Raw genomic sequence first — 22740 nt, forward strand, 5'->3', positions numbered from 1 at the left:
ATGAACAAGGAGTTACCTCACATCTTGGAGCAGCTTCATTATGCCTCAGGCAGAATTAAAGTGCTTTCCTGATGCTTCGCTTTCAACAAGGAATGAAGAAAAAGCACAGGACAAAATAAGGGCTGAACCTCCTCAGTGTGCTGTTTTGCAAGCTAACAGGATGAAAGGCTGGGAAAGGGGGGAACTGTGTTTCTTTGTTGAGGATGGGGTTTAACATCCTCTTTGTATGGTGCTAGGGAGAGGGAAAAGTCCCTCCTCTGAAGAGTATCTCTTTGGGGAACACATTTCATGTGTTTGTTCAGTTGCTGTCCTATCCTCTTCTGTAACCAACATCATGCTTCAATGTCCTGCGGGTAGAGGTAGTGAGAGAAGGGTCTGTAAAACTTACCTGGACACCATCATGTGCAAAGAAAGACTTTGCATCTGCTTCTGTAGCCAGCTGAAGGCAGGTGGTTTTGCTCCAGTACTGATTTTTCCTCACCAACAAAGCAAACGCTCTCTCCTCGCTGTTGTGGTAGCATTCACTGAACAGTTCTGCCAAATGAAGGAAATGTTGACAAACAGATCTTGTAATTTAAAAGAAAAAATAAAAAATGAATGTAGGGCATGTGAGTGATGCGCATAGGGCACAGCCTGCTGGCAGGAAAGCCTGAGCACTGCCATATGCTCCTTGCTGCACCAGAGAGTTCTGTGAGGCTGAAGTAGCTTAAAAGAGCTAAGAGGAGGTTGGAGGGAGATAAGAATGGTGCTGGACACTAGAATAATTCGCTATGGTTTTATCCATATGTATACATGTGTTGGGACAGAAGGCAGACTAAATAGATTTGTCTTGGTGAAAAAAAATCACTGTAATTTAAAAATTCCTGCTATTTGCAAAATGGTATGGAATAAATCTCTCAGTACCTCCCTCTCACCTCTTTCTATTGGCATGCTCCCTTCTCAGTCTGGGGCTTCTAACAGTCTTTTTTTTCCCTATTGTTTGACTTGAAGAGAAAATCTTCTTTCTCAGTGGTTCTACAGACAGCATGAGAAACTTACTGGAAAGATGTCAGTATTTGTTATAGTCCTTCACCTGTAGCTGCCTCATGTGGAGCTTTAGGCAATATCAAGCAAAACTGTATCTATTGAATGATCCTCTGACATTTTGAGGGATGTGTTGCCAAGCTGCCCCCACTCGCAATAGACTAAACAAAAAAGCAGCTCAGCTTTGGCTTGTAGCCACCAAATGCTTGGTTTTAAGACATAACTATTTGACATAAAATAATATTAGACTTGGTAGAGTGTGGCATAGTTCTGTTTCCAGGGAAGCTGGTCTTAGAGCTCAGAAACAAGGATAAATGGTCCAAAAAGTCAAGGTTTTCTCATTAGACAAGGTCTGACTTCTTGTGTTGTTTCATCCTGCTGGTTCACTTGATTATCTCAATACTTTTCCTAGGCCAGCCTACACCTTGTTATGCTGTGAGGGATGAGGAAAAGCTCAAGTTCACTTAAAATAAGCTAATATATAGAATTCTTTTGCAGTTGATGTGGTATTTATCATTCTTCAGGAATGTTCACTCTACTTAGTATTGACAGTGTTATCCAGGCCAGAAATGAAAACTGAGGATCTGACCTAATACCAAAGCCAAGGAACAGACTTCTGTGTATTGGATTATGGCCCTGTAATTCCCTGACTAAATTACTGGAGCCCTGTGATTATATGAGAACCTGGCTTATTTTTTGTAAACAATCATGGCCCTGTGAGAAGAGAGGAAAATGTGATCTGTGTATAAATAATGTAGCAGTGTCTGCATGAGCCTTCAGCTGCTTGATATATCAGCTTTAAGGTGAGAGAAGAGCCTCTGCATTTCCACATGTGGTGTACCTTAAAGCCCTCTGTTCACAGCAGTGCTGCCTTCAGGTACGGATTGGATTGGAGTCAGATCAGCGGAGAAGCCTGTGTGCAGGCATCTGTTTTTAAGCCAGGCAAAGGGGAGATGGCTTGGTGCTCCAGCATTGCAGATGTCTGAGCTTTCTGCTGTAGGGAGGGGCGGCTTCTCTGCTGTGAAGGAAGGCTGAGCCTCGCTCACAGTTTTGCAGTGCAGTTAGCCCTCTTCTGGGTGACGTAATCTTGAATTATTTTTAGCAGCAAAGACAAACCTTAAAACTTGTTGTTCTAGTGGCCCTTACAGAGCAAGCTTGATATTGCAGGAAAACCGGGTTGCTATGAGCCTGGAAGTGTTTTGGTTGTTCTTTCTTGCCCATCACTGTAACACACCCTGTATTATACTAAGATCAGACGCTTAAACCACCAGCATATAGCAGGAGAATAACCTTTTTCCATGCAAACCACGGGCCAGTCTTGGAACACTGATTTTTCCAAAATGATTGTTTTTAAGTCCTTCTTCTGTGGTATTTGAATATTTGGGACTGCCTGTGCTGCAAGGCTTTAAAATTATTTACGACAGTTGACCTTTTGCAACTGAAACAGTTTTTTCACTTGCTTGCCTTCCAGTGGCAGTAACTTCTTAAATTTTTGATGCTGCAAAGAAGGTGCTGTTACTTACCAACAGCGAGCTGCTCATACTTGGCCTCTTTCATTATACGTGCAACTTCGGTTTCCGTCTCCAGGCGGGACATCTCTTTAAGGATCTTGCAGGCTGCCAGAGCTGAAGCTACACCCTCCTGACCCTGTAGAATTGAAAGGGGCGCTGTTGTTATCATCCACTGGAAGGCATTTCTGAACTGGGGAGACTCCACTAAGGAACTCATCTAACAACAACAACAACAAGTCATACATGTCTCCCCTTTGAAGAATCTTCCCTCAAATACAGACTTGAAAATCCGAAATGTCAGTCGAAATGAGAGTTTTGGTGGTATTTGAGGACTGAAAACCACATATTGATAGTTCTTGTGCCTTATAAGGCTGGAGACTTCTGGGTTTAATTGATTTTAGAGAGGCCTGATTTGGGTTAGCAGTCAAAGACTGAGAGGAGAAGAATGTGTTATGGAACTAGAGCAAAACAGTCTTACTGTGCTAATATACCTTGAATACAGCTGCGCTGAGACCCTGCATAAGGATGCATTGGAAAGGAGGGAGCACAGCTGGCAGAGGCACAACAGCGGCGCACAGCAGAAACGTGCCTTCTGGTAATGGGGCTCCACAAACACGAGGCCCTGCAAGGTGCAGATGTGTCTGCATGCACACGCACACACGCTCCCTGACTGGAGAGCTGTGCTGCAGTTTGTCCCTCCCCGTGGCTCCTCGCATGCCAGATGCAGCCGGTCTGGAAGCTCAGGGATGGAGCCCGATGGCTGTGTCTGGCTCTGTGCAGGGAGGGAAGCTGCGGCTTTGCGCTCCAGATGCACGAGACAGGGCCTCGGTTGTGGAGGGTTGTAAAACAGGAGCCAATTATGCCAGTTTGAAGCTCAGCTTTCGAGGGGGTGATGCTGTTGTTCCCTACACATGTAGCACGTAAGCTAAAGATGCTCGATTGCACCGTGCTAGAACCCAAACAATTGACCTATTGTGGAAGGAACAAAACCAGAGACTGCGAGTAGTGAGTCACCAGCAGCAAGGAAGAGAAGGGCCAGCTCTGCAGCTGAGGTTGACCAGCAGCACTTCGCGCTGTGCTGATTTACCCCTGCTCTGCCCTCCCTTGCTCTCAGGCCCCCTGGCCTCTGCTGGCATGAGCCACAAGGAGATGAAAGGCCCTGTAAATGCCACATCTCGTATTTCAGAAACAAACCTGTCTGTCATCTGAGCTGCGAGGCTGAGCAAATAACATCTCATATATTTGAAACATGCCAATATTTTACCTGAAGCGGCTACAGCTGAAAGCTTACCATAGCCCAGAAATAGTTCGCCATCTTGTGCCGGTTTTGAAGTACTGCCCATAAAAACAAATCCCTCCAAGGGTTTTCAGTTTTCTGGTTCATATCCAAAGGCTCAGGTAATCGCTTCATATTCACTTTATCCTGAAATACGGTTTGTAGAAATTCAAACCCGCTTTGCAGTCTCATTCCATACAAATGACATGATCTAAGCTGCTCTTGGCCTTGCCAGCTACTTCATATTCTTTCGATTTTTCTTTTACTTTTTATTTTCTGTAGGACTGAGAGGTAATTAGCTCATTCTGTATTGAATCAAAGGACCCTTGTGCCCCCGATATAACTCAATATGTGTGAGAATGTCCTGGATGAAACCGTGACTCCATTGAAGTTGATGGTAATGCTCTCATTGACTTTATTAAGGCCACGGTTTCACTGCTGGTGTGTAATATCATACAAGACAAACCTGTGATTAGCTAATCCGAGCTTGCCTTCAGTTATATTGGATTCTGCTCAACTGCCACAGAGGACATGGTTTCAGAGAAAAGGAAACAAAAGGCATTTTATTTCAACAGAAACAAATCTTGCCAAGGCTCTGTACAGGACAAGAATAGAGTATGTCAATGCCCTCCTTTTAGTCTTTCCTTTGAGAAACCTTTCCCTCATGCAGGGAGTATTTTAAGTAGAACACTGCTTGTCCCTTTAGCACTTGATAAAAATCTCTCCAGAGGAAGTATGGCAACTTAGGTCAAGTTCTGAGTTTTAAGTATATTTTTAAACTGCCTTTATATATATATTGTGTTATTAATTACAAGCAGCCAGAGTGTTGTTTTTTTTTTTTTTTCAATAAAAAAAGGTTTTGTGAGGATATATTTTTTTAATCGCTTAGACTATGGAACTCTGTTCACATTATTTTAATGGCATTTTGGGGGTGTTGATCTGGCTTTTTTTTTTTCTTCAGTTTCTAGTGAGCTATTTAATCAAATGAATTGCATTGAAAACCCTGCAGGAGACAAAGGTATCTCAAAAGTCTCATCAATCTTCATAACCACTAGTTCCTAACTTGAAATAAGACACACAATTTAGCAGCAGGGACACTGGTGTCCCAGTACAGTGATGCTTTTTTTGTTGCCAGTGATTGAGCTACTGGTGCCAGCCATGGGAAGAAGATTTAAAGGAAAAAAAGCTAGTACAGAGAGTGATCTGCTATCTGAATTAGGCCTTATTTACAGCACTTGGCTTTAGCTCACTTATTGCCAAATCCCACAAAATTAAGTGAGATTTTGGGGGCAAATTTTTATTTCTGTAAAATTCATGAGTCTGGAATCTGCTTAATAAATTAAAAGGCGTTGCCCCAAATTGTCTGTCCTTGTGCACAAAGAAATCCTGACTAGATTCAAACTTGGCTTTTCTTACTACTAAGTAATTTAGCTAGGCTTTACCAAACAAAAGTGATTTAAGCTCAAGTGAGTTGGGTTTTTTTAAATCTATTTTTTAGTTTAAAGAGTTTTAAGATGAAACTAGAACTTGGCAAATATGCAAACAAAGGTTTGTTTATTTTGTCTGTAACTCTGATCTGAATTAAATTTCTCTGTTCCTCTCTGTTTTGAAATCATGTGTGGAAACCTATTTGCAATCCTCTTGCAAAAACCTGGGTACTTACGACTTTCAGTATTAAATACACTGTCAAAATGCAAAAATTATTATATATCTATTGCACAGTTGTGGACAGTGCACTATAGACATTTCACAGTGGTACCCATCACGTGTTATCCTTGTCATGTGCTGGCCAGAGTGCTTGCCAGGGCCACTTCACACCATTGTTCCTATGTGTTGGAGTGTGCTATGTCACTCAATAACAAGACTATAATGATCTTAAGGCACTGCACATTCTTCGATATCTAATCTACTTCTACCCAGTATAAATCTGGGAATAGTTTTATGCACAAAGGTTACCATTTTCAGACCTGGGATTGAAAATGGCCATCACCTGCTTGTCTTTCTCCTAGAAAATACTCTTCAAGTAATTGTACTTGAAGTTCTATATGAAAAATGCAGACTGTTATTTTTAGTCTAATTACTCTTTACTAAGCATATCTCCTCATATTCTCCATATATCATTCATGGAATCTGTTCTTACACATGTGAGGGTAACAAGATCAAACTGTTCTCCCCATGCAAGGTGCTAGAAGGAGGAATGATCTGTGGGAGTTGCGCTAGAAGAGTGTGAGATACACGGACCTCTCCAGATCCTCAAATAGAGGCCGTATCTTAGCACTAGTTCAAGGTGGAGTAAAGCCTTGCATGAAACCCCATGTGCAGAGGAGGAGAAAGAGGAATCACAACCAGTCTATTTTAGAAATTCCTTTCTTTTCCTTTTTAATTTTGAAATTTAGCTGTAATTTACATTTTAGCTGTAATAATAATGAGCTAGAAAAAAGGAATGAGAAACTGAAATGACTGTTTGTCTTGTCTTCCCTTTTCTTCTCTGCTCAAAAAAGGCTAGACTTAGTTAAAATTTTTCAAGTTCTCAATTGGAAGGGAGCAGGACTATGATGGAAAGTTGTAACTCACGGATCTCTTCTTGCCTCCATGTCTGAGGTCTTGATAGAAACCTTTGCATGCATCATGGAGAAGATCCTTGAGAACTCTAGAGACTTCACCAAGAGTGAAGAGTGGACAGATCTCCTTCTGTTCTTTATGCTGTTGACCAGTGAGCCTTGCCAAGGTCAACTTGCTTTCTTCATGTTTCTTCAGCAGAAGTTCATAGAGGAGACACTTCTGAGAAATGGAACAGTAGAGTCTCTGCAGACGACTATATGTCAGGAATTCAGATATGTTAGCCCCATTGTCAATAAATAATCTTACGAATTCTGGTTTGTCATTGACCAGAGCATCCATCATCACTTCCTCCAGGTCACAGGACTAGATTGATGAAGGGAAGAAGGAAGAGGGTAAAAAAAAAAAAAAAAAGAAAGAAAAAAAAAAGTTTTTTGGCATCATCATGGACGGATAAGGAGAGAGGTAAGATTTAACATGAGGACAAGCACGTTTTGTCTTCCACCAGGTCAACAGTGGGTACAATGAGAAAAGGAGGCAGAACTCTCTTCTCTCTGACAAAAAATCTATGTAAGCAGCAGTGTTAAAACATCAACACAAATAGCATGCTGTAGGAGTTGTGGTGATGTTGGGTACCCACCACACTGAGTGTTTATTTACATGACAGTTGGAAACAGTGCTGTTCTTCCTACCATCTTCTCACAGTAATATCTGCATGCTTTGATTTGTAAGCTCAGGTTTGTCTGAAGTCTGTACAGAAAGGGGAAAAAAATTCTTGCCCCCAAAGAGTTCAAGAAAGACACCATGACCACTGAATTATTCCTGTCTTTAGCCATTATCACATAGGGGACCAGAAGGATAAACAGCCTAAGGAAGCATATTACCACTGCCCAATTTCTTAGTGGAGAATGCAGGTAGCATTAAAAACTGAAACCTTTTATCAGGATGGCTCAGTGTCCTGTACACGTTGGATATTACACAGATTGTCCTTTAAGGCAATAAAACCTGGTACCTTCCACTCCACGTCACCATTGAAAATTTCACTTTTAGCTATGTCCACTCTGTTCCAGGCCACTGCCAGCTTCAGTTCATCCAGATATTCCTGAGCTTCCTGACTGTGACTTTTACAAGCTAGCAAAAATAGGAAATGCAAATAAACTCAGTACTTTACACTTGTCAATTTACCAATGCTATATTAAATTAAACTAGCAATATGAGCACTCTTCTGGCTATCACAGCATTTTTTTCCTACCTTAAGAAATATTTTTTGTTTAAAAATTCTTTTGTTAGCTGAATTATCTATTAAAACATTATGTTTAATTCTCTGTAGGATTTTAAGGGACACCTTGGCTTGCAGAAAGGAGGGGGCAGGACTGGCAGTTGTTTTTGTCTTTTTTCAATTAGCACATTAGGAATATATTGTTGTTGGTTTTGTTTGTTTGTTTGTTTTTCCTTGTGCTAAATTTATGCTACCACAAACAATTAAGTTAATGCAAATTGAAATGGGTGGCAGAGCAAGTAATGTCTTCTTTCAGAAGACACAGTGAAGATTTCTTAAAGGAGAAATTGATTGTTTCTGGAATTAAGGCAGTTCAGGTCTACTTGCGTGTTTCTTGTTTGTTTCTTTGTTTTTAAATGGCTTGTAATTGGAATAACTGCTCCACTGAGTTTCAGGTATTCTATAACTTCTACTACTAAGAGAAACAAGTAGTGAAATACAGGAGCTATTAAAATAGTACTATACAGTAGCATAGATTAAAAAAAAGACACAAGTTTAAAGCAAGGTTACAAGAGCTACGGTAACTGCCGCAGTTCATTTGTCAATAAGCAAGCAGCAAAACTCTCCATCAGTAATGAAATTTGATCTAACAGCCAACAGAACTTTCTCTGGACAAGAATGAAATATATTCATAGCATAGAAGAAATCAAATCAGACAAGTATGATACTGTGCTGTGTTTATTGTTCTTACCTTTTACTAAAGCTTTTAAAATGACTGTATCTAGGTCTTCTGAACCATCTTGCTCAAAGTTGTGCAGGGTTAGAAGATGTTGATGTGAGATAATGTTCTGAATCTATTGAGAGTTGAACAAAAATCATTTTACCCGTTGTCCTATTGCTATGTATTAATGCCTAAGAGCCCAGTGGAGATCATCCATACAGTGTTTCCCAAAGAACTTGTGTTCTAATTGTAAAGCTGAGATTTGGCAAGGAGACAAATATTATTAGTTTCCCATATATAAATAAGTCCTAAGGCAAGGAGGGAGTTACTGCCTTTTCCAAAATCACTTAGCAGGATAGGAGGAACTGAACTTGGATATCCTGAGAACCAGACCAGTGCTTTAATTAAAAGGTCCCTAACTCACATTCTTATTTGATTCATAGTCATGTTGTGGCCAGCATACCACTAGTTTTGTTTTACCTTTTCCTGCTTTGACATTTAAGTTTTGCTCTCAGAAATGTTTATTTAAAAGTATCGTCTCTAAATCTTACTTGAGTAAAAGTCATAAAATATTGATATATATAGTACTCGTTCCTTCTGCTTCTCTATTTATTGAGTTTTCTTTCTTGCAGTGCAGCTGCACCAAGACTTCATGAGCATCTGGCAATATTGCTTCTACATGCCATTCCATTCCCTTGTGTTAGTGATCTGGCAAAGTTCTCCCTAATGGAATTAATATGTGGAACTTTCAAAGCTAAGGATTATGGCAGAGGCTTCAAAGAATAAATAGTGGGTCAGGTCGAGTAGACTTGGTTTATCTCGGAGGCACACAGTGCTCTTCAATCTTCACATAAAGACAATGTCAAAGTGGGTTTTGTTTGTTTGTTTCTTAAACACTTAGGCATAGTGGTTTAAGTCCATCAAGTGTGCCTCAAGACAAAGAGTAAAGAAATATCTGCGAATGTTTTGTCTTTCTTTTTTAAAAACACACGTAAGTAACAGTAGGATAATTTCTAAACACCCTTCATAGAATCATTTTGGTTGGAAAAGACCCTTGAGATCATAGAATCCAACTGTTAACCTAACACTGCCGCTAAACCATGTCCCTGTGAGCCTCATCTGCATGTCTTTTAAACACCTCCAGGGATAGTGACTCCACCACTTCCCTGGGCAGCCTTTTCTAATGCCTGACAACTCTTTCTGTGAAGAAATCTTTCCTAATATCCAATCTAAACATCCCCTGACACAACTTGAGGCCATTTTCTCTTGTCTTATCACTTGTTACTTGGGAGAAGAGACCAACACCCTCCATGGTACAACTTCCTTTCAGGTAGTTGTAGAGAGCGAAAAGGTCTCCCCTCAGCCTCCTTTTCTCCAGGCTGAACAGCCCCAGTTCCCTCAGCCGCTCCTCATCAGACTTGTGCTCCAGGCCTCTCAGCAGCTTCATTGCCATTCTCTGAACTCACTCCAGCACCTCAGTGTCTTTATTGTAGTGAGGGGCCCCAAACTGAACACAGTATTCATAATTCCTTTTAATTTATTCATGCTTGTCCACAATTAGGTTTCCATTTAACAGCTGTAGATCATGACTTGAGTCTCTTCTGTCACAGCTGCACAAGCTCCACAGCTGTGGAATACAAATAATGGTTCACGTCCTCCAGAAGGACTGTGAGGTTCCTGGGTGCTGGCTGTTACTTGAGGAAATAATTGAGGAAGGACAGAGCCCTAAGTGTTCAGCTGAATCACTAGAACAAAGTAGTTTGTGTGATCAACTGAGCACTTGCTTTTAATGTTAGAGGGATATTCTGATACTAGCATCACAGCACTGGAGTACCCAAAACTTCTGGGCAGCTTCTTGCCAAACGTTTATTAAATAAACTACCAAAGCTATAAATAGTAGGAGAGAGGTTGTGAATGCAGTGAATGTAATTATCAAACATATGAGCTCACTGTTGCTGTCCATTGGAGAATGTCCTTCCACAAGAAGCTTTCTGCAGGGAATTTCTCCTTGACTTGCTTTTCAACAGCTTCCGGTGTGATAAGCTGTGGGTCATTTACGAAGGCAGCTAAGATGTCAGCTATACCTCCAGACCCTGCTAAGATAAGCCAGGGAGCAGAATTTTCCAAACCGCTGCAAATTCTCTGTAGTTTAAAAAAGTACATTTTTAGAATTCATATATGGAAAGAAAATGGTATTCAAAAGAAGGATTTCTTTCAAACTAGGAATAAATGTGTACCTAAATTAGATTAACTATGGAGCTGGTCTGGACTCCTCCAAGCTATTACAATTTTTCTGATTCTGTTGCAGGTTGTCCATGTATAGGCCCCTGACTACTTTTCATGACACGTTTGCTGAGTAGCTAAGCAATCTGATTTGGACACACAAGGCATAAAACTTCTTTGTCCCTGACTTTCCTCCCCCCTCGCAGTTTGTGTTTGAGCATAGCCAAGTGCAAGAGGAGCACTCTACAGGAATTCTTAGCAGGCTTTTCTGGCTGCTGAACCTGGTGATGTGTTCTGAAAATGAGGAACTTGCCTGTGGGAATAGACTATTGGGCCACAGGAAAAAGCCACTGTAGCACAGCAACTACAAGGGTTAAAGGCTGATAATTCTATTACTTGTGCGATTAGAATGAGGCAGGCAGGTTGTTGAGAGAGAAAACCAGAAGCCATAGCATCAGAATTGCAATAACGGCTATTTGCTGCCAATCTATTTTTTACTCTGGAGTTATGCAAGAAGCTAATGAGTCTCTAAGAATCTATTGATTCGTTGTTGAGTAGAGTTGGGGCTTTTTTTAGTTTGTTATGGATTTTTGTTTGTCTTTTTAAAAAAAAAAAACCAAAACGAATGTTGTAGTCCTTGGTGTGTATCATCCAATTGGAACTTAAGAAACTGATATTCTAAAAAAAAGTGCAGTTATCCATTCCCAGCAAATGTAAATATAGGGCAGCTCCAGCCAGTCACCTTTGGTCTCCAAGTCACTTTGTCCTCTAAAACTCTGGAAAGAGGATTTATAGGCTGTGATATGTGATTTTTCAACACCCAAGATACTCTCACTGACATATTTAGCTTCTAGAAGGAAAACTCAAGAGGTGACATAATGCTAGTTTAAACAGTGACACTTCTAATATCAGTGTGTTTTACTACAGCTGGCAAAGATATGACAAGAAACAGAGACTGGAAACGGAAATTAGAAAACATTGCCAGAAATGAGTTGTTATTCTGAAAGAGGTTAGCAGCTTGTGTGGCAATCTAATCACTTAGAAACTTTAAATTATGATTAAATGTGTCTCTAAAGGTACTGCAGAGTACTCCTTTTCATCTGAGAGTTATCAGAGAGAAAATGCCATGTGGACATACAGGCTGCTACAAAGTAGCAAAATAAAATACCCGTAAAAGTAAAATAGAAATCAAAGAGTATCTCCTAGTTAACAGGTTATTTGGGTTGTAGAACTAGTCAGGAAAAAAACCAAAACTGATCCTTTGCTGAAGAAGTGATGGGATTGTTAGCAGACAATTCTTCAGTCTTCTATCTGACAATGTATTTTTGCTCAGTGGAACTAGGACACCAGAGTTTTAGATGGCTTACCTAGCAAACCTGCTCTTGTACTTCTCTGAGCTCTATGACAGACACAATTGTCTCACTGTTGCTGGACAGCCCTGAATGATTAATCTTTTTTTTTGTATTGTGTAATAGCACAATATTTCTATTTTGCTAGATTTGGAGCTGGCTTCTGTGGATTTGTTTTGGTTTTTGATTCCTTCTTCCCACGGTATGAGCTGGTAATGGAAGCTTTAATGATCAGCTGGGACCTATCTGAAAGGAAATCTTTCTCCCAAACAAATACTGGCAAATTTAATATTCACAGAATTAATTTTTAATGGTGTATGGATATGAACTTTGACTTTATGTAAAGCGCCAATACATGCGTTTGTCATACAGCCAAATTTTCCAATAATTACTTATCACCAGTTAGTTTATTTTTCTAAAGTTGTAAACAGCTGCTTACCTCAAGTGTGCCTGGTCCTCCATTTACCAGTAAGCAAAGCACGGGGATCTCAATGCTACCCGTTCCTGTAAAACAGATGGTTTAATTTTTGACAAGTTAACAGCTTTCACAAAACTAATGTGTTTCTGCTGACTCCTTGAAAATACTTCTCCTGTTATGTGCTGGTTTGGTACCTACCAGAACATGAGTCTGCACAATGCCAGCAATTGCAGAAGTGAATGGCAAAGGAAGAGAATAACACTGTGCCCTGGCAGATGGGGTCCTAGTCTAAACATCTTTCCCTCACATGTCCTGCGTGATCCCTGGCAAGCAGTCCAGTCTGTTCTCACCTCAGTACACCTCGGCTGCAAAATATGGATATTGGCACTTCGGTATGTTGTAGCACTGTTGACTTTATTTATTTACTGCAAGGTGATCAGATAGTGGAGTATTGGAGCTGCATTAGGGTGCAAGGCAAGATTGTTAGGTTTTCAGACAGGCAGCTACCATTATTTACATTAAGATACAGTTAGGAGTGAAAAGCTGCCAGTTTGTCCCAGGTATTATGCTCGTGCAGGAAGGTGTAGTGGAATTCAGGAGAAACGCCTGATAAAAGGAGGATTTAAGAACACCAAGAAGCTGACTAGGGTAAGATGAGTCAGATGTGAGTTGATAGGAACCATATACTCTTTGTTACTCTGGTTAAACAGCTTAATTTAATTCAGCACAGTCTAATGTTGCAATTATTAATAACATAATCATACATATAAAAGAAATCCTAACTAAATATATAATATATGTCATGGCAGCAGGTGAAGAAATTATGTAGGCATCCATGTCCTTTGCCATCCTCCCACAGGGGCCCAATTATTTCTAGATGGTTTATGCTGTAAATGCTGAACTCTGTAATCCAAAGGTGACTATAGATTGGCCTAAAAGACATACATCAAAATAGTAGCATCATGAGATGAATGCCTCTTTCAGCTGAAAGATAAAAAGCATTTGGTTCAAACAATTTTTTGATGTTTCCCTTTGTAGGTCTCCCAGAGCAGTGTACAGATCACCACTTACTACTCATGGGATCTGTTGTGGGGTGACTACAGAGATAATGTAGATCTGAGCTGTAACCAGGACATGATTGGCAAGTAACTTCATTTGTTTTAGTGAATGGCATACTATTGCCATACCTCAATAAGGTGATGTTCTAGTTTGAAGAGTGACTTCTGTGACTACAGGTTCCTCAAGATATGTTTATGGCTTCAAATATTCTTCATTTAGATAAATGTGGCACTGAAAGGAGATGGGGGCGAGCGGGGGAGGAATGATTCTGACTTTATGCTGAGAACGTGGGAAGTCCTGAACTGCAAAGAATATTCAGCACATCAAAAATTTCTTCTGAATGACTTCTAGGTAATTTTTTTAAATAATGCAACTCTGCATGACCTTACTAAAGTGTTTTACTTCAGTAAAGTTGCATAGCTTTGCTCAGCTTGAATATAAAAGAACGACATTGGTTTTGTTTATAGAAGATATCAGTGAATTCAGTATGTTCCAGTGAAATATTTGTCAAATGAATCAGCATTTTTTGTCAGAAAATTGTTCCACTGAGATTTGTTCAGATTGGGTTTTCAGGCAGAAAGAGGCTATTTTCTAACTCTCAGCACTGCAGCCTCAGTCCACCCATGGCCTTTCCTATCTGAGTCACCAGATAAGCATTCTTCAGCTGCATTCACGCTCTCAGGTACATTTGTGCAACCATACCATGGGCTATGTAACTGAGTATTCCATTGATGCATACAAGTTGAAGTAATTGAGCTCTCCCTTCTGTTTCAGCTGTGCTAGCGCTGCAGGTATTACAGAAACAAAAGAAAAGTATAATAAAAGTAATTGTATTAGCACTGCAACTGAATTCTTTCCACAAATAGCAATAGGAGGCTTGTCCAATAGTCAGTTCTCATTATAAACAAAGGTCACACAGATTTAGATGTACACGAGATGCTATGTTGTTTTACCCAGCATAAGATTTTATCCTGAAATAAATACGGCTTAAAATATTTTAGAGGGCTTGGGAAGAAGTCTCTTCTTCCAGTGTGAAAGCAATTCAAGACCCTGTGTGCAAGAAGGGATAAAAGTATACAACCATGTACATCCAACTCTTACAGCCACTGGTTAAGGCTCTGAAAGCTGGATTTATTTTCCATTTGTTGTGTTTTAAGGCAATTTGAATAATGCTTTGAAGACTGGCTTTGAGCTGTGTTTAAGGAGATGCAATAAAAATCAGGCTTTAAAGAACAGCTTCCTCAGCTTCAGAAGTCACCTTAGTTCTGCCTCTTACATAATGACAATTGTGTTCATTTGATCTTGCTTATGTAGATGATTGTCCAGTTTGAGAATTTGACTTGCCTTTGATAAAACCAAGGGCCCACAAATGTCACTGTAATATCAGTATTAAAGTTAGCTTGCCTATATAGAGTCTACTTACCACCATATCCAGTACGCTGTTCTGAAATATGCTTCTCCAAGGCGAGACGTAGCTTAGTGGTTCCATCTGGTTCATCTGGTGTTATGTGATCCACCAAAATAAAATGGGAATGGTTGTGTTCCAGGGAAAACAGTGGGCCTTGGATATTATCATCTGATTGGTAGCGTACAAGACTTTCATTCTAGAGAGCGGAAGAGAGATGTTAGTGTTCTCTACAAAACACAGTCCGTGTTTTTATGTGCTTCATCGCCATCTTTTTGTTGTCTGCACCGTGACATAACACACCACCTTTGAGACACCTGAATAGATTATTTGAGAAGGTGCCAGATTTGACAGGACTGGAAGCTGAAGTCCCTGAAGTTTCCCTCTTGGGCCCTGCAAAATATAGTGACATCGGTCATCCTGTGTGGAATGCAGGCATCCATTCAGAGCTTTTGGAAATGTTTGTTGGACAAATGGAAAAGTGCCATGAGACCTGATAATTGTGGATGAAGCTGTAATGTCTTGGAGGGCTAAATTCTCAGTCAGTATAAACAAGGGCAAACCTATTCATTTCAGTAGTGTTTTTTCAATGTTTAGCCTGGTAGTTAAGATAGCCTGCTAAATGTCCTTATCAATTTAAATGCAGCTTTATGCAATTGACAGGGTTATGTGAGGTCTAATGGTCATTCTCAGTCTGGAAATTGCATTCTAAAACAGCGAGTGACATACTTTAGAAAAGTGCAATCTTATTATTTTTTATTTGGGTGAGGGATGTTATATCTTGAAACCATTAGTGAATTTTTGCATAAAGTCACTATCTGGGTAAAATAGAACATCAATTATGGTCTCTTGTTCTAAGGATTGTGCTACATATGGTTTTCCATACACGTGCTTTTTCAGGCTCCCCTCACTTCCTTAATAAATCTTACTTTTCACTGTCGCACATCAACTTTGATACATCATTCCTAGTTGCAAGCCAGGCTGTAATACCTGCTTAATCTTCATTTCATTCTTCACTGTTCTGTTGCAAGTAAACCAGATTAAAGCAAGTTTAAAATCTGCATTTCCTTCTATCACACCTCTTTTCCAACTCCTGCTGCCTTTGAGTTGATGAACAAAATGCAGACAGTCTGCTTGGCTCTTGTGCCTGTGTATTGCATTTTCCTCCCACTAATTTTTGTGGACACAAACAAGTTTTAAAGCCTTTCTAGTCATAGCAGTGCAACTATGCAAGTAACCTAGTTGTTGTTAAGGTATGGCAGAGAGATTTATGTTCTGGTTTTTAAGAGCCAGATCTTACGTAGAGCCTTTCTTAATCTCAGCTTTTGACAGTGTCTTCTAGAAAGAGCAGGTGCCCAGCTGAATCCTGGGGGAAGTTCAACCCAGGGTTATCCAGGTTGTTTTCCACAGCCAAAGCTAAGACTAATGTTATAGGGGCAGTGAACATGTCACTAGGGGCTCATAGCAGCACTACTAATGCCTAAAAACATTAAGTAACCCAGAGGACAAGCTCCCTCATGCTGTGAGAAGAAGGGTTGAGCACACTGCATAGTGTGCCCTTAAGTGGCTTTCTGAAATGAAGCCGTATACAGTCAAACTGGAGAAACCCCCTTCAAATCAAGGTGAAAAGGGCTATAATCTGGTGTGTTCCTATGGCTTCTTTCCCTGTCATCAGCTCTGGGATGTGTAGGAACATCAGAGGCTATTCCAGGAAAAAAAAACCAGTAAATTTGCTTGTCCTTTACAGTGAACAAGTGCCACAAATTTCTTTTGCCTCTTTGTTGTCTCTCATTTGTTGGGGAAAGCTTCTTGACGCAATTCATTTGCCTTCAAATTTTGTTTTGGCAGAGGGCATGACTATATTCTGTTGCCATGTAACACTAAACATACTCAACAAAAATCTGGCCTTTGATTAGGACATGAAGGCACAACAAGCAATTGAAAAGGCCCTTGAGGATTTTTGTATTATCTGAAAATGTGGAAGTGATCTTTCAATGATCTTTAAAGTGTACCATTAACATAGAAGAGATGGAAGGGATCCACTGATTTCAGGGCTTGTTTTATTCCTTGGTAGTGTGGATTGTTAGCTCTATTTTATACAACAAGCTGCTTGTGTTAGTGCCAAGTATAAAGAGAACTGGGTTTAGATCAACACCTCTGTCTACAGTTCCTTTGTCTTAAAGTTACTGATTAAAATCCAGAATGTCTTTGGATGGAAGCAGTGCCAGAAGCCATAGGGTCAGGAACACTCTACATGAAATATCTCTTGACAAAGAATTCAGGCTCTAGCTAAAGGGGAGAAAATCTAATGCAGTAAGAAGACCAGTGCACTTGTTTTGTAGCTGCTGGTGGGAAAAGATCCAGATGCATTTCAATGGCTTATCCTGTGGGGGAGGTAAAATAGCTTGCATTAGCCAAAGCAACTTTCCCGAACAAAATTCATAAATGCAATGAACTGAATTATTTCCTCTCAGATCCTTTCAGACCAGTTCAGCCACACAAATAGGTTAAAGTCTTCCAGCTCAAGACTCCCACCAGGTAGGGCACACAGGTAGTTGTTCTCAGCAAAAAAGGTGGGAAGAGGTGAAGCCCAATGACAAGAAATTGCTGATATGGTCTGGCAGTATCCCAGCTGGTACTTGCTAGCCTACCTGAGAGAACAACTAGGAATGAGTTCAAAGGGCTGTGTTTGTCACTTGTTTCTTAGCTTCTGCTGGAAAGTAAAATAGCAGAGAGGAACTGTCATTCATTGCCATTACACGCCTACTTTATTGTTATAATATTCTGCTTAGGACAGACTGTATATCCAGTGACAAGAAAGTCATGACATATTTTTGTTTTCTCCACCTTCAAGACAATACAGATCAAATTGTCTTCACATTTTCAGCAACTGTTTTGTTGGCTGAGGTGGGGTTTTTTCCTGTGTTTGGTTTGTGTTTGTTTGTTTGTTTGCTTTCCAAGAACTCTCAAAAACTAGACACAATTCTGCACGACTAGCGTTTTTGGCCTGGTGTGTTGAGCAAGTTTTTGCTTATTAGACAGCAACTCAAGGAAACTTGGTCTTGAAATATTTATGGCTTGTGTTCTGCACTAGAAAATAACTTTTTACAGTATTTGTGAAATAGCTTGAAGTAAGTGCTTCTGCAGTAAGTGGACAACGGAAAAAAATATTAAAGGTATCTTATGATACGTGATTTTTTTCCCTGATGGTCATCCTTACTCTGGTCGCTGAGCTAATGTCCAATGCTGTCACCTGCTGGATATTGGCAGAATTGCTGCCAAGTAAACAGTACGCAAGGTGCAGCATCCTTAGGGTCTAACACACTTTAAACCCCGGGTTTGTTTTTAAGTTATATCAACGTTGTTCTGTCTACTACTTCCAACTTACTCCTGAACTCCTGTCTCACGAGTAAAAGAAGCAAAAAATACCTTTGTGTTGTCCAGAATTTCACTGTGCTGAATTTTTCTGAGTGAGGTTATTCCTATGGCAATCACTCTGACTTTGGATGAAGTACTAGCCAGTGCATGATCTCGGACTGCTTGCACTAAGTGTCTTGTTATTCCTACACGTAAAGCGCTTGTAAGAATCCAGGCACCTGAAATTGTTTTTTAAAAATAGTTAGACAAATTCTTTATAATTGAACATGGTTTTATGTCAAGTAGCATCACTTGCAGTACTGGATTTAAGGGGTTTTTTAGATAAACTGTAGACAGGTCTTGATGCACTGTAACTTTTAGAACTAAAATACATACAAAGTATATATAACTTTAATAAGGAAAACAGGAAGTTATATGCCCAAGCAAACAGGCTTCACATATCATGTGGTGCAATGTTGTTGTCGTTACTCTGATGTCAATGCACTCATGAAGAATGCTGTGTCCAGTCTAGAGTCACTTACTGTCCAACTATGGGCGGAAACATCCCTATACCTAGCAGGTCTGATTGTTGCATGAGGAAGGGCAAAGGGACAGGGTGTAGGAAGTTGTTGGCTTGAACTGAGGACCAAACAGTCCCATGCAATCACCACGTAGCAGAAGAGCTGGGACATAACCTGCCTAATCTGGTGCTCTCTTTCTGTTGTTCTTGTGCATGTTGGAAAGTGAATTCTTCAGGAGAATAGGATTTACAGTAGTGTCATTATGGTGAAAATTTTGAGAACCAACCTTTTTCAAATATGCAACATAAAGGAACTGGAGACCTTGATGCTGTTCAGTGTTAAGTATAGAAGGCAGCTGGAGATCAAGAATATCTGTGTGGTACAGAAGTACCAAAAAGAGCTTTGGTATTTGTCTGTTTCATTACAAAAAAACTCCAAACTGTTAGAATATTTTGTGGACTGGTGAAGCTAAACCAAGAACTTGCTTTGAAATGCTTACAGGTGTTTTCGCTTCACTTTGCAGGTAATTTCATAAAGCTATGGGGGGAAAAAATGTAATCTTAAATGAAAGCCAGTTCCATGTACATTTCCAGACATTTATTTGTTTGGTTTTGGTTTTAAATGCTTTTCACTACCCTTTTCATTAATGTGAACAGCCAGGGAGAAAGTGAGCTGAGTTATTTTGTATTATACATTACAAATATCTTTTTGTTTAAACTTGAATCTAATCATAGAGTGTTTTACTATCAAAGTCTGTTCAACTCTTAGATATGAAGAAAGCAATCTTCAAAAAAATAAAACCTATTGTGACATGACTTTGACTGATAGCTAAAAAGTGAGAATGGAGAAAACAAGAATTATTATTTTTGATCTAAATTCACTCTTGTTGAAGTCAAATTGCTATGCTATCTTAAGAATGATTTTGTTATTGCACCAAAGAGGGACAATGTATTTGGTCCCATCTCGTGCTATCTTTCTGCTGTCATCTCTAAGGGAATAATGTCAGGTAATGTCAGGTAATTTTATACTTCAGGAATTGTTGCCTGGAGTAATTCGGTTTTAAATAACTTATTTTTGTTATTTCTATTAAAAAACTTTAATTTTCAAAGCTATTTGAATATGGGTGTAGGCTGCATTCAGCAAAGCCTTGAACTTCCAAAAATAATCATGTGAGCAGGTCCAGTGACATTAAAAGATGGCTGGATGCTAGGTGTTAAAAATCCAGTAGGAATATAAAGTTATTCTTTAAAGCCTACAGCACTAACCTGTGCTTTGAGCTGCCTTTATAAGTCCTTTTTTTAAGGTGTCCCTTAGCCAAGGCTTCATCTGGAAATTTTCTTCTTCCCCTACTAAAGAGACAACCAAATTGGGAGCAGGTAGCTTCCATTTGTTGAGCATAACTTCAAATATAATTCCAGGATGAATCGTACTCGGGACCTTAATAAACTTCAACCAAAAAAAAAGAAAAAACAATGAATAACGGGACAGTAGAATACAGGAGATACTGTTAATGGTGAATGCAGAGGGGATTTCATCATCAACTTTTTAGGAAAACTTTATTTAAGTGAGACCTGACAGAGAACTAAATACTAGGATGAATTTAGTATTCATCTTCTGTATAATTGGGTCAGTTCCATGGGCTGATTCTGTGTTGCAGACTGACGTATTGCTCCCTCCTCCAATGCTGCTGTTTGTCTTGAACTGCCCTCCGTTCCATGGCAGTCTAGCAGAGCCAACAATTTTCTTAGGTGTTTCTGCACTAGCTGAAATATTTGCCTGATTTCATGTCTCTTTTTCAAGGGCACATTACATGAATCTATTGCTTCTTCCTGTTCTGTATATATTTGGGCTTTGTGCCCAAATGTGTATATGTTTGGACTTCACGATGAAACACAATCTGAAGGCAGATTTCTGATGCTAGAGCAGAAGGGACCAGTGAAGAGCTGAGTCTGTCCATGTACATTGTTCTCTGCATATGAACAGAGCAGAGAGACAGAACTTTAAGGAGAGTCTTGAAGTGGCTCGAAAGTAAAATGTTGAAAACCATAGTGATTAATTTTTGGCAGAAATAGTTTAAAACAGGGAAATTATGCAAAATGAAGGAAGCTAGGCACATGATGGATTTTTTTTTTTTAAGGAAAAAATTATCAACTGTACTTGTAGCATGTCAGTGCAGATAAAGTTATTGATTTCTTTATATTAATAGGCATTATTTTAAATCACATTCATGTTCAGGAAGCTATAGTCCCTACTTTGAGTACAGTGCAGTGCTCACACTGTGGCATATTGACCCTCACTATTACAGTCTCTACATTTAATGCTAAGAAGTAGCAGCTGAAAAACAGCAATAGTTTTAAAGGGTTAAAACTCCCTAATGCTGTACCTTTCCACGTTTCTTCCCAGAAGCTGTGAAGTCTATTTCTCCTGTGCAGTATGGTAGTTCTCTTTTGAAAACTTCTTCTTTGTCACTGCTGCTGACCTTGGTTTCCATTTCCTCCATTGAATTCATGAGGTGATTGCCAGTAGACCAAGGTGTTCACTTAGATGACAGAAAACTAGAAAATGAGAAGCTGTTTAAACTGGAGAGGCCACAAAATCCATTAATTTACATCTAGCTGAGGTTTTAGTTTTTTTGGTGGTTTTTTTTGCTATTACGCTTATAAGGTTCAGCTAAAAATGGATGTGTTTGTACCAAATATTGGATGTTATATACCAGAGGAGGCAGATTCCACACCAAAGCTATGTAACTTAGGCTATGAAAAGGCATGAAGGAGTAGGGCTCTCTTGACTCATTTAGCAGACAGAGAGGTGAGTTGCAAGCTGCAAGATCCTGCAATCTGTCCAAAGTCATGTGGGATATCTTGGACACCAAAGGTGACCCTAATTCTACAAGAGAGAAAGAGAACCTTCAGCCACAAACTATTGCAAGCAAGAGCAGAACTGTGTCAGTGAGTGTCTGAGTCATGGTTTCTTGATGTCATTATGCATCGTGCTACTATGACTTATATAATCCAATGTAAACACTAAATAACTAAGTGATGACACTGTATTCACTTCAAGATACTTTGGGAGAGGTTTACTCTCTGTTTGCTGTAGGAATAGGTTATTTACTCATAAGCCAAAGTACAGGGTGTTTCAAAAAGATGGACCTGATTTAAAATCCCTATATCTTTGAAATTAGGTCCATCTTTTTGAAACACTCTGTATTTAATGTCAGGCTGTACTTGACAAGAACAGAGTTCAAAAAGGCAGGTGGTTTTCTCTATAAAGTGGCTACAGGAATGATGGCGAGTAATCTGTCCTAGAGCAAAGGTCATATAATGAGTTGTTCTTCTGCATGACATGAGACACTGGAAAGATCTGCTTGCTTTTCCTACATTCCTGTTTGACTGAACTGATATAACTGTGATTTGAAAAATATAGATTTCAACTTGTATGCCTTACTTTGTTTATTTTTAAAACAAAAGCAGTGAAATAGCTCTCTCCCGTTTGCCTTCATCTACGTGTTCAGTCCTTTAAAAAATCCTTCAGATAGTAAGCTAGCAATGGTAATCAACCCTGCATTAATCTTTATTTCCTAGTCCAAGGATGTGCTGCAGACTTAGAAGTGGGTCAAACTAGCAAGTCTCTTGTGGGTCTATTAAGATGCTCCAGTAGAGGGAGCAAGTCCTCCAGCTATTCCCTTGGGTTGGGAAGTCTCTTGGGAGCCTGCATCCTGCTTGCTTCACCACTGCTGCCTCTCCATTTTCTTCTCTTTTATGTTTTCTGTGAAAACACTGTTTAGAATTGCCTTTTTCTCTGATCTGCCTCTGATAAGTGGCTATGGATCCTCTCATGAGTTGTTTCCCCTACAGCTATTCCATCTCTCTGTACTCACCCCCAAACTTCTGTCAGAGATCACTGCTTTAAAGATGCTGTTCTCATTCTTCTCCCTGCCTGCATGCTAGTCACTTCTGGAGAGAATTAAGTACTCATTCTGAATGTTAGGATATCAGACTAGTCCAGTTAAGAGTCTTACCTGAAAGAACTTCTTTGGATTACCAATAATGGTAGTCACAGCGAAGGCCAACTTTTTTTAAGTCCACTTTTCCACTCAAGA

The 22740-nt window shown here is 39.7% G+C and overlaps 1 protein-coding gene across 1 annotated transcript in view; it reads right to left on the reverse strand.

Annotated features, from left to right (window-relative positions):
• TRPM5 (transient receptor potential cation channel subfamily M member 5) overlaps window positions 1-21141 on the reverse strand; it is a gene marked incomplete at both ends in the record, with an annotated part of 39408 nt that extends 18267 nt beyond the window's left edge. Inside the window, 12 exons of the mRNA XM_080345601.1 lie at window positions 389-534; window positions 2547-2670; window positions 3826-3957; window positions 6385-6735; window positions 7382-7500; window positions 8340-8442; window positions 10260-10451; window positions 12321-12385; window positions 14782-14962; window positions 18193-18359; window positions 19907-20087; window positions 21025-21141. Of these exons, the coding sequence (XP_080201727.1) occupies window positions 389-534; window positions 2547-2670; window positions 3826-3957; window positions 6385-6735; window positions 7382-7500; window positions 8340-8442; window positions 10260-10451; window positions 12321-12385; window positions 14782-14962; window positions 18193-18359; window positions 19907-20087; window positions 21025-21141 (1878 nt within the window). The remainder of the gene's footprint in view (window positions 1-388; window positions 535-2546; window positions 2671-3825; window positions 3958-6384; window positions 6736-7381; window positions 7501-8339; window positions 8443-10259; window positions 10452-12320; window positions 12386-14781; window positions 14963-18192; window positions 18360-19906; window positions 20088-21024) is intronic.
• Between the last annotated feature and the right edge of the window lie 1599 nt (window positions 21142-22740).

The sequence above is a fragment of the Nesoenas mayeri genome (assembly GCF_963082525.1).
Source record: "Nesoenas mayeri genome assembly, chromosome: 5".
NCBI classification, from domain to species: Eukaryota; Metazoa; Chordata; class Aves; order Columbiformes; family Columbidae; genus Nesoenas; species Nesoenas mayeri.